The following is a 13,196-nucleotide window of genomic DNA, read 5'->3' on the forward strand; positions in this document are numbered from 1 at the left end:
GCTGAAAATGATAGTTTGTGGCCTAGTGCCTGTAAGTTTATTTATTATTTGGTATATGTTAATTTTAACAAAAGTAACTGCTGCAGAGGGGTAGTCTTTACAAATTTCACTTTGGGGGAAATTTTTTAAAATAACTGTTGCTCAGTGACAAATTCTTTGTAACTTTGTTTGTTAATAAATTATTGTTCTAAAAGTCCAGTGGCTTTCACTCTAGGACCCTGTGTCCTAGCTAACCAGCTCTAAGGTACTTCTGTCTTTTCACCCTGCATGCAAAGGTGGTATCACTTACCAACCAATGCTCAACTCTAATTTGGAATATATCTATCAGTTGAGTAGTGACAAGGATGCCCGTTTGTTGACTTGTAGGGTTAATGGCTTATCCATCAGATGCACTTCAATGAAAGTTTGTTCTGGCCTGCAGGCAGTGTATGTGGCTTCCTCCTCTTCTCCTCCGCATGCTACGTCCCACACACTGGTGCTGCATGCTGTAAACAGTAGTAACACAACTCCATGCCTGTAATTGGCAGTCCACAGTGTGGGAGACTTCAAATAACTGTGCAATATTCAAGACCTCTTCTAACGTAGGGTCCTCAAATTGAAAGGCACATTGCTGCACCTCCTTATCCTACACCTGAATGAATAATTGTGTCCCCTAGAGTTCATATAAGATTTAGTCATAAGGAACAGACACTTATGACTGAGACCATGAAGCTCAGCCACCTAAACTCGAAACGACTGCTGCAGCTGTTTGCGACATTGATAGAATTCAACATGTGCGGCAAACACTTGCATATGCCTGTGATGATAGGGAAACAGCAAACTACACATAGTGTCAAAAGAAAGTGACACTGGTTCTTGTAGAGGAGTAAATAATACATATGAGGGGGTCACCATAGTAAGAAAAGAGCTCTGGCAGCCTCCGTGTCAACCTCCTGGAATGGTACGTTACGTTATTGTGTGCTTGTGAATCTATATTTATTTCTTGAAGGATGCTCATGATTGCATAATATGGAGGATTTCCAGTGTTTTGCTTATGGATTTATGAATATCCCACAAGAAATAGAGATATATTAAGATGTACAAAACGTGAAATAATACGCGCACACTTGTAAGCCATGTGCAGTAGCAGTGTGTTGTCATCTGTGACAGTACGCCATGAAAGAGCAATAATGTGAACTTCCAATAGAGCCCAACATGGACGAGTGCCTATTCAAACCCTGCCATGTTACACTCAGAATCAGTCATCTGTTATTACTGCTTGCACACATTTGCCTTATCTTGTTGTGTTCAGTGTATGTTTGGTGATTGGCATACATGCATAAATGTCCAAGTTGTGAGACAAGTGATGAAACGTGTGGAATTTTTCTCTGCATGGGTTTCAATCTCTGGCTGGTCCTCCATCGCTTCTACGATGTCTGACTGTGCAACTGATGAGTTTTTATGTCGGCTCGTTAATCAGCAAGGGTGTTACAGCATCTCAGTCAACAGCAGGAGGGAGGTGTTCGCCACAGCACATCACAATCAAACCCAGGTACTGCAAACAATTGCCTCTCTTTTGGCCAGTTGGCCAGTCTGGGTCAATCTCACTCTACATCACCTGCCATGTCACCCCTTGCATCTCCTGTTTTGCCTGTTGCTACCTTGGTCATTTATCCCCCACTGTTTCTGGCTTACGAAGAGTCTGCTGAAAAATGGAAAGCTTACAAAATATGGTTGCACCAACATTTTCATGCATTTGAATTGACTGATGTTACCTTGTGCCATGCTTTCTTTTTGTCTTGGTTGTCACCCCACAGGTATCAACTCCTTCGCCAACTGGCCCCCTGTGTAGGGTCAGCGTTTACTCTGCTTTGATAACATATGTGCCCTCATTTCAAAATACTACTGTCAATGGACGCACATCATTGCTGCTGAAGTTGAGTGCTATCAGTCTCACAAGAAACCAGAACATTCCTATGAGACTTGAGCAGTCAAGCTTCATGGTTTAAGCCATCATTGCCACTTTGTCACTGATGTACATAAGGAGTTGTACGCCGACCAAATGGTTCACAATGCAATCATTTGGTTGGTCCCCAATTATGAGGGGACCCCTCAATGTGAAAACCTCTCCCTCTCGGGCATTCTGATTATTGCACAATCGTTTGAGGTTTCTAGGACTGCCGGTACTCAAATTGAATCATGATGTGAAGTTGCAGAAGCTCAACCCACTTCCCCCTACCGTTTTTCAGACAGTTTACAGGGGAATGATATGATGGCAGTAAGTCTGGTAATGAACAGCAACGTAACTGCTCCACGCTTCCCTCTTGTCCATCGTGTTTTGTCACTCATGATAGGTCAGACTGTTCTACGCAGTGGGCCGTTTGCCACCAGTGTGGCAAAATGGACCACATTGCTCCTATTGCAGTCACTGACATTGATGTCAATTTTGTACCAGCAATTTCCGTTGCAATCCAATACGCTTTTTATTGATGACAAGGTTTATCAGGTTTTACACATGCCAAGTCAACACTGGTGCTGCTGTGTCACTACTCAACTTGCAAATGTACATGGACTTGAGTCCTCTTCCTTTAGCCCAATTGTCATGTACATTAGCTACAATAAACAAAACATTCTGATATTAGGTAGTTTCTCAGTCCCAGTCATATAAATCAGTGGTTTGACCACTGACTATTCTGGTGGTGAACAGTGTATGCACCAAAAATTTGTTTGGTTCGGACGCCTTTAATCTTTTCGGGTTTACTATTTCCAATTACATTAATCTCATCACTCATCATGTGCCTTATACACATTACACTATGAATTTTCCGCCTTGTTTTTTGTGGGTTTCTGTTGTGCCAGTAATTTCAAAGCCAACATCATCATGAAGCCTTTGGCCAGAAACCGTTTCTTTTGGGTTCACCCAGTGCTGATAGCACTCTGTGACCAAGTCAAGGCAGAGCTCGACCACCTCACGACCTCCTGGGTCATCCTAACAATTGCATCCAGTGTTCGGGCTACACCCTTAGCCATTTTCGAGAAGCCACTAGGACGGCAACGCCTTTACGACAATTTCAAAGGTTCCCTCAATGCTCAGTCTATCATGGACACATGTCCCTTTTCGCAACCTTACAAACCTTTAGCTAAGCTCGCTTGGTGACCAGTATGTTTCAAGATCGACCTCTCAGATGTATATTTGCAGCTTCCCTTTGATACTTACTCTCAATGGCTCTTGGTCATTAATACAAGATTGCCTTGTATCAATAGCATTTGGCGTGGCCAGCAACCAAGCAATTTTACAACAGTTTCTCGAACAACTTACGAAGTCTGTGCCTGGCTGGCGTAAACGATCTTGATGATATTGTGGTCTCCGGCTCCTCCACTGCTTAACATTTCAACAACTTATGTATGCTCTTATTGGTGTTACAGGCCGCCAAGTTAAAATACAATTTGGAGAAGTGCCACTTGTTTCAGCCTTCTATTGTCTATCTCGAATTTGATATCTCTAGCGCTGATAACAGCCCTAAGTTTGTGTCGCAAGAGTTTGTCTTCTTCTCCAGCACCTGCAGAATTCACCACATTTTCACCCCGTCCTTCCACCCACAATACAACAGGTGAGGCTGAAAGGTTAGTTGTTAGAACATTCAAAATGCAAATGAAAAGTACATCAATTGGTCCCCGACCAACTTTGCCTTGCCAATTTCTGTCTTCCTATTGGTTCACGCCATTTGGCAACGACAATCCCACCAAACTTCTCCACGTGCATCAACCCCCAACATTCCTGCACCACCTGCGTGCCAGCCATGGACACCGACCCATGCAGCTGTTGCCCCATTTCCGGCCTGAAGTGGTTGTATGGGCATACGGATTTGGTTATTGCCAGTTTCCGCAACATCTGCAAGAACAAGGGCCTTTGTGCACGTCATTACAATCAGATGTGCCTGCACATGGCTGACTGGACAACACCGTCCAGAACACCGATGTCGTCACATCTGTCTGTGTCACTCGACATATCACCCATAGCCAGGTCCCTGCCACAACATACGAGCAGGACCCCATCACCGGTGGACAAAACTGGTGCAGCTTCTCCAATATTGCTACAAGCACTGATGCAGCCGTCATCCACAATGGAGCCATCTTCTCCACCTCAGACGTGAACTGTGGGGGCACCACCACAACCGGGCCATGGACACGTGGACACGAAGCTTGTGCCGATGTCATCCAACTTACTGTACAGGTTAACACAAGAAGGCAGACTGTGATGCTGTCCACACCCAAGTACTTCTGACTGTATGCTCCAGTATCAGCACAGCACCTCAGTAAGTGCCTCATGAAGGAAGACGCCATAGACATCTCATGACTCCTAGCTGTTCCCCAAGTGAAGACGAATGAAGTAATGCTCACACACTTGAAAGTACTGTACTTTAGCAGTGTGTTGTCATCAGTGAGAATGCGTCACGAAATAGCAATACTGTGAACTTCGACAGAGCCCGCCATGAGCAAATGTCTATGTAAATCCTGCCACACTAGGAACACACTCAGTTATCATGTTATTACTGTTTGCATGCATTTGCCTTGTCTTATTGTGTTCAGCATATGCAACAATCTAATAAAGTTGTACTAACATTCTTGGTTGTGTTGTGTATCCAAGTTTCAACACAATGACCTTCTAAATTTACTGAATGAACAAACTGACATCAAGCATAAAAAATATATTGGAAACTTTATTGATACTATAAAACAGGAAGATGGATAAAATAAACAAACCAGTCACACTAAGTAACACACATTCACCGTTTTAGTGTAAACACTGCACAACAAATATGTCAAACATATCATGGGGAATTTTCTGAAATACCAAGGGACAAGAATACAAATGGTAAAACACATCAAAAGTGTAAAATTCAATATGGTTTGTTTGAAGAAGATACAAATCCTGCCCTTTGTCAAAATCCAGATTACAGCAGAAAAAGGCTGGTTCCTCACATCAGACAATATAGAGCAAAGTTATGCCTACTGTTATGTTCAGATTTTAAAGCAGATGAGTTACAGTAAAAAAAAAAAAAATCATAGTTGTATGTGTGTAAATATCAGCTGATTAAGAACTTATAAGCAAATGCTTTTTGCTCCTTTTGCTGGTGTAAAACCTGAGTCTAGTGCTAATGTTAATACAACAATGATAGGCTATGTGCTATTAATCACTGGAAGCATAACATTTAGATACCTTTATGTACTTATGAAACAAAGAGAAACTATGTTTTAGAAGCTGAAGGGAATGATGACTAAAAAAGAGTATTGTTTCATGTATTTTGAGCATTTAGAATATATGATATTCTCAAAACATGGATAAATGCATAATATGTATAAAACTTACAGGATAAATGTTCCCATTCACTAGATGGCACTTATTTTTCTTCAGAAGTAGATATTCCCCTCTGAAAGGAATTATTCGTGGGTCTCCACTACAACCACTCATTTTTGCCAGTACATCAGAGTGCAGCCCAGAACACACAATAACATAAGCTGCATTCACTGCCTGAAATAAATACAACTATAAGTAAGATGTAAATGTTATGATATACTTTATAAGAAAGTGTTACTGAATTTTTTTAAAATCACAGATTACAGTTAGAGTGTATTTACAGCATTGGCAGTTCTTGAATTGTATGCTGAAGTTGGTAATTCAGTGATGCTCTTTTTTTTGTAGTCAATTCAATGATGCTTTTTGTAGTCAGTCAGGCAATAGAACGCTGCAGCCAATAATAATCTCTGAATCAAATGATCCCTTTTGGCAGAAGATGTGAACTGATTCCATTTTTTTGATGTAGAGAGAACCATAATTACTTTTACTGGTCTGGTTATTACAAATTTTAAAGTTGGTTACTGGTTTCTGTACTTATTTGCAAAGTGAAAAAAAATAAAATAAAATAAAAATTGATGTGCTGACTGACTGACTCGTAGCAAATCCCGAGATGTAGGTTATGTTGGAATGTAACAATCTACTTGTAGGTTGTAACTCTTCAGGCTTTCCCGGCGATCTAATGACATCTTGGGTTGTCGGGTGTTCTGCCAGATACCAGCGTCGTACTTGCACGATGCTGATATCCGGCAGAACACCTGACAGCCCAAGATGTTACTTGTAGGTTGGTAAAACCAATTAATCTAAGAAAAAAAAAGAAGAATATATACATTCATTACTGCAGTAATTGACTTGTACATCTCATCTCTGACTTTGTAGAAAACTGCTATAATGTGATTAAATTTAAACTTAACAAAACAAGATACCAGGTAACATTATTGACAAGCCACAGGAAATTATGAACGAGCATTCCGATTTGCTACCAGCAACAGAGTCAGGATTCACTATATTCATTTCCCATCATTCACACACGGTTGTTACTTACATCAGCAAACTATGCAACGCCCATTGATACTATTAGTGCACTTTTATCAAGATTTACAGAATACGTATACACATAGAAAAGTTTCCATCTAATATCAAAACATTTTCTCTCTTCCTCGTGCTTATTGGATACTCATTCCGTATCTCTCCTCCTCTTCTCAGAATCACCATCTCAATATCTAAATGGAAAATAACAACAGAAATATTCATGAAAAGTAATTTAAAAATCCTCCCCCCATGAACCATGGACCTCACCGTTGGTGGGGAGGCTTGCGTGCCTCAGCGATACAGATAGCTGTACCGTAAGTGCAACCACAATGGAGAGGTATCTGTTGAGAGGCCACACAAATGTGTGGTTCCTGAAGAGGGGTAGCAGCCTATTCAGTAGTGGCAGGGGCAACGGTTTGGATGATTGACTGATCTGGCCTTGTAACACTAACCAAAACGGCCTTGCTGTGCTGGTACTGCGAACCGCTGAAAGCAAGGGGAAACTAAGGCTGTAATTTTTCCCGAGGGCATGCAGCTTGGTGTCCTCTTGGGTAAAATATTCCAGAGGTAAAATAGTCCCCCATTCGGATCTCCAGGCAGGGACTACTCAAGAGGACATTGTTATCAGGAGAAAGAAAACTGGCGTTCTATGGATTGGAGCATGGAATGTCGGATCCCTTAATTGGGCAGGTAGGTTAGAAAATTCAAAAAGGGAAATGGATTTTAAAGGTAGATATAGTGGAAATTAGTGCAGTTCGGTGGCAGGAGGAACAGGACTTCTGGTCAGGTGAATACAGGGTTATAAATAAAAAATCAAATAGGGGTAATGCAGGAGTAGGTTTAATAATGAATAAAAAAATAGGAATGTGGATAAGCTACTACCAACAGCATAGTGAACGCATTACTGTGGCCAAGATAGATACGAAGCCTACGCCTACCACAGTAGTACAAGTTTATATGCCAACTAGCTCCTCAGATGATGAAGAAACTGATGAAATGTATGACGAGATGAAAGAAATTATTCAGATAGTGAAGGGAAACGAAAATTTAATAGTCATGGGTGACTGGAACTCGACAGTAGGAAAATGAAGAGAAGGAAACATAGTAGGTGAATATGGACTGGGGGAAGAAATGAAAGAGGAAGCCGTCTGGTAGAATTTTGCACAGAGCATAACTTAATCATACCTAACACTTGGTTCAAGAATCATAAAAGAAGGCTGTATACATGGAAGAACCCTGGAGATACTAAAAGGCATCAGATAGATTATATAATGGTAAGACAGAGATTTAGGAACCAGGTTTTAAATTGTAAGACATTTCCAGGGGCAGATGTGGGCTCTGACCTCAATCTATTGGTTATGAACTGTAGATTAAAATTGAAGAAACTGCAAAAAGGTGGAAATTTAAGGAGATGGGACCTGGATAAACTGACTAAACTGTACCGAGTTTCAGGTAGAGCCTAAGGGAACAACTGACAAGAATGGGGGAAAGAAAAATGCAGTAGTAGAAGAAGAAGAATGGATAGCTTTGAAGGATGAAGTAGTGAAGGCAACAGAGGATCAAGTAGGTAAAAAGATGAGGGCTAGTAGAAATCCTTGGGTGACAAAAGAAATATTGACATTAATTGAAGAAAGGAGAAAATATAAAAATGCAGTAAATGAAGAAGGCAAAAAGGAATACAAACGTCTCAAAAATGAGATGGACAGGAAGTGCAAAATGGCTAAGCAGGCATGGCTAGAGGACAAATGTTTAGGATGTAGAGGCTTATCTCACTAGGGGTAAGATAGATACTGCCTACAGTAAAATTAAAGAGACCTTTGGAGAAAAGAGAACCACTTGTATGAATATCAAGAGCTCAGATGGAAACCCAGTTCTAAGCAAAGAATGGAAAGCAGAAAGGTGGAAGGAGTATATAGAGGGTCTATACAAGGGTGATGTTCTTGAGGACAGTATTATAGAAATCGAAGAGAATGTAGATGAAGATGAAATAGGAAATATGTTACTGTGTGAAGAGTCTGAAAGAGCACTGAAAGACCTGAGTCGAAACAAGGCCCCGGGAGTAGACAACATTCCATTAGAATTACTGACGTCCTAGAGAGAGCCAGTCCTGACAAGACTCTACCATATGGTGAGCAAGATGTACGAGACAGGCAAAATACCCTCAGACTTCAAGAAGAATATAATAATTACAATCCCAAAGTAAGCAGGTGTTGACAGATGTGAAAATTACCGAACTGTCAGTTTAATAAGCCATTGCTGCAAAATACTAACACGAATTCTTTACAGATGAATGGAAAAACTGGTAGAAGCCGACCTCAGGGAAGATCAGTTTCGATTCCATAGAAATGTTAGAACTTGTGAGGCAATACTGACCCTACGACTTATCTTAGAAAATAGATTAAGGAAAGGAAAACCTACATTTCTAGCATTTGTAGACTTAGAGAAAGCTTTTGACAATGTTGGCTGGAATACTCTCTTTCAAAATTCTGAAGGTAGCAGGGGTAAAATTCAGGGAGTGAAAGGCTATTTACAATTTGTACAGAAACCAAATGGCAGTTATAAGAGTCGAGGGGCATGAAAGGGAAGCAGTGGTTGGGAAGGGAGTGAAACAGGGTTGTAACCTATCCCCGATGTTATTCCATCTGTATATTGAGCAAGCAGTAAAGGAAAAAAAAAAAGAAAAATTCGGGTCAGGAATTAAAATTCATGGAGAAGAAATAAAAACTTTGAGGTTTGCCGATGATATTGTAATTCTGTCAGAGACAGCAAAGGACCTGGAAGAGCGGCTGATTGGAATGGACGGTGTCTTGAAAGGAGGATATAAGATGAACATCAACATAAGCAAAACGAGGATAATGGAATGTAGTCAAATTAAATCGGGTGATGCTGCAGGAATAAGATTAGGAAATGAAAGGCTTAAAGTAGTAAAGGAGTTTTGCTATTTGGGGAGCAAAATAACTGATGATGGTCGAAGTAGAGAGGATATAAAACGTAGACTGGCAGTGGCAAGGAAAGCATTTCTGAAGAAGAGAAATTTGTTAACATCGAGTACACATTTAAGTGCCAGGAAGTTGTTTCTGAAAGTATTTGTATGGTGTGTAGCCATGTATGGAAGTGAAACGTGGACAATAAATAGTTAGAACAAGAAGAGAATAGAAGGTTTCGAAATGTGGTGCTGCAGAAGAATGCTGAAGATTACATAGGTAGATCACATAACTAATGAGGAAGTATTGAATAGAATTGGAGAGAAGAGGAGTTTGTGGCACAACTGACTAGAAGAAGGCATCAGTTGGTGGGGCATATTGTGAGGCATCAAGGGATCACCAATTTAGTACTGGAGGGCAGCATGGAGGGTAAAAATCGTAGAGGGAGACCAAGAGATGAATACACTAAGCAGATTCAGAAGGATGTAGGTTGCAGTAGTTACTGGGAGATGAAGCAGCTTGCACAGGATATAGTAGCACGGAGAGCTGCATCAAGCGAGTCTCTGGAATGAAGACCACAACAACAACAATAACAACAATTTAAAAATGACAGTCTGTGATGAAAACAAAGTTTCAGTGCTAATTAACAAAGGGTTTCTTTGCCTCTAGCTCTTTTGGCTTGCATAGGCACAAAGAAGGAGACTTTAAGCAAGTACATTACTTGCCATGAGTGTTGTTTATTTGGGGCACCTGTAACTTTGACTGCAATTGTCTTCATGTTTACATTTTTACATATATCCATTTCAAAATTTATCAGCTAATTTACAGAGAACAATGCAACAGGAAAACAAAGAATTTCAAAAACGACAAAGAATTCTAGAAATTTATGAACTACGTTTAACAGAGAATATTTTTCAGTTTCCTAGCCAGTGAAACAGCTTGTGGCCTGACGCCTGTAGGAAACATACTGGCCAGGAAAACATGGTCATTCACAGGATGACCACACAAGATGTCAACGAAAAGTCTGACATGGTTCACGGGTTCAAGTACACGGGTAGCACTGATAAACCACAGGAACTTGAGAGAACCTAAGACCAAAAGATAAAAGAACCCTCCCAACCTTACTAAAAACACAAGTAACAGAAAGACTGGCTTTCTATAGTAGAAAGGAGTAAAAAAAGAAAACCACATTCCCCTCATTTACATACATACATAGGTATATTGTACAGACCTGTGTTCACAATCATAGTTCTACGTGGAGTACTTATAATAGCAAATACTCTACTCGAATTTATACTGTGTAAATTTGGATGTTGTCAATGTTGTGCCCCCTTGTCACTAATACAGTTCTTATATGATCCAGATGGGCTGTCTAATTCTAATAGCAGGTCAGGTCACCTGGTAAGAGGTGAGAGGAAGCTAATTAGTCAGCAATATGCGAGAGGAGGTGAAGAATATCAGGGGATTCTGAGGAGATGAAGATATTAATCTCAACGGCAAAGAAGGTGGATGAGTCATTTTCTCCTGACAGTTATACCTCAACAGTAATAAAGGCGGAGAGAGTGGATCTCAGTACAGCAGATCCAGTGAAAGAGACAATCTATCAGGGAAAACAAAATCCACGCCATGTCAGACAAGCAGCTACAAGATGTGTGCCTGTCTGCATGTTGATGGTGGCTCCAAAAATCAATAGGGTTTGTTACCAGACTGGTAGGCTAAAGGCACCTGTTCCACTATTGGAGAGCCTGATAAAACCCATCTGGCAATTTTCTCAGAGATGTACCTGTCTTTAAGGGATTAACACCCGTTCCACCTCTTCACAATTTACTTGTAACCAGGATATGATGGTAAACACTGAATACGAAAGCATTCCAGGAGGCGAACAATCCTTAATCACAGGAAACAGTGATGCAACTGGACCATCAGATTCTGCAGAGCTCAGAACACCACATAAGGAAGAATCAGAACTTCCTAGAACTTCTCGCATAAGGCCTAAACAAAAACATTTGCTAGATACACTTTACTAAAGACCTGGAAACTTAAACAACTGATGGGGAACAAATTTCACAGCCAAAAGGAATCTAACAAAGTCCATAGCAAATTTTACATCCAATCCGAGCAAACATCACTTCTCTCATTGGGATCAGCAGACAACATCTGTACTATCATAAATGCACATGTATCTACCAAGAAAGGCAACAGAAAAATCCAGAAAAAGTAGAACAATTGTGAGAAACATTAGAAAAAGAGATGTCAAAAATACCAAAGCACCACATAAAACTACTCACAGGAGGCCTCAATGCGCAGACCAGCAAAAAGAGACATACAAGGCTAGTAGGAAATTTTCCTGCGCACAAACACGTCAATAACAATGGAAAATGGCTCATCAACTTCTGCAGACAATTTAACACTAATGTCATGCTTTTTCAGAAAATTAGCAAAGAGAAAGAAGACCTGGTCTTCTCCTAAAACAAAATTTGACTCATATCCGCTGAGTCACGTGGCAGTAACCAAACAAACCATAGAGAAAACCTGAATGTGTGGGTCAGAAAAGGACTAGGCAAAGACTCAGACCACTACTAGACAGAAATCAAAGCCAAATTTCTACAAAATGACTGAAACACGAAATTACAATAGTCCATGTAATTGACACAAAATTCACACAAAGAAGATGGGAAACTGGCCTGACATCAGAGAAGCAATGACAGACATGGTGACAGAATGATAACAACCACCAAGAAGAAGGAAACATAGATTGTGGAAGATTCAACAGGAAAACTCATTACCAACAACAAAGACAACTGCGAGTTACTAGCAAGTTCGAGAGTCTTCTAAACTGTGAGGAATGGACACACAACAACTAATTTTCAGTCACAAAAGGATAATCCACCTTCAGAACCACCATTCTGAATCACACTGGATAATACATTAGCCTATTGAAAAACAACAGTTGGCCAGTTGAAGCAGCAATATTAGATGAGACGTGGAAACTGGAAAGGAAGCAGGCAGCTGAAACCATTTATGAAACTATTAAAGACTGCTAGCAGAAGGGAAGAATACCAGATGAATGGAAACAAGTCTTAATCCATCCACTACATAAAAAAGGAGGCAGACAGATACTAATTACCAAGGCATATCTCTACTTCCAGTCACTGACAAAATTGTATCTAAAGAACTAATAAAAAATACAGAAAACCAAGCACAATACCCAATTGACAAGTACCAAGTGGGGTTCAGAAAAAGTAAATAATGCCCAGAGCAAATGTTTAACTTGAAAACAAGCCTCATGATCAGAAAAATATCAAACCTTAACACAGTCTTTACTTTCACTGACCTAAAAAAGCCTACAACCCCACAGACTGACAGTTGCCAATCAGCTGGAAGAAGCAAGCATCAGAAAACTCATCAGTGAGTGAGTTGAACAGACACTCACACACAAAAATTTAGATGTTAAATTCCTAGGAGAAGTTTCTGAATCCTTCAGAACTAGCACAGGAATTTGGCACGTTCTTGCTGATTCTCTTCAATCTGGTATTTGGCAAGATCATTTGAGTGTGAGATACAGAACTACAAGAGAAAAACACTGATGGAATTCATCTGAGACAGAGAAGAGGACGATTCAAGCTGAAATATCTCACTTTTTCTGGTGATGTTGCAATACTTTCTGAGGACAAAACAGATCATAATACAATGACAGAAACAGTTCACAAAATTGCAGGTAAAACTGGATTACAAATATCACATGAGAAAATACATTGAACATAAGCACAACAGAGAACAATATACAAAAACACAACACAAAACATCAAAAGAGCTATTAAGTTTAAGGATTTAGGAGAATGTATACAAACAAACAGATTAGATAACACCACTAATGTAGGAAAGACTCAAGAAAATTGAACTAG

At 40.1% G+C, this 13,196-nt stretch overlaps 1 protein-coding gene across 1 annotated transcript in view; it reads right to left on the reverse strand.

Moving 5' to 3' along the window:
• Positions 1-13,196, reverse strand: part of LOC126278100 (L-2-hydroxyglutarate dehydrogenase, mitochondrial) — a 75,630-nt gene that overhangs the window by 40,562 nt on the left and 21,872 nt on the right. The window contains exon 4 of the mRNA XM_049977951.1: positions 5,351-5,512. Coding sequence (XP_049833908.1) covers positions 5,351-5,512 — 162 coding nt within the window. The remainder of the gene's footprint in view (positions 1-5,350; positions 5,513-13,196) is intronic.

This window comes from Schistocerca gregaria, chromosome 6, assembly GCF_023897955.1.
Source record: "Schistocerca gregaria isolate iqSchGreg1 chromosome 6, iqSchGreg1.2, whole genome shotgun sequence".
In the NCBI taxonomy this organism is placed as follows: domain Eukaryota; kingdom Metazoa; phylum Arthropoda; class Insecta; order Orthoptera; family Acrididae; genus Schistocerca; species Schistocerca gregaria.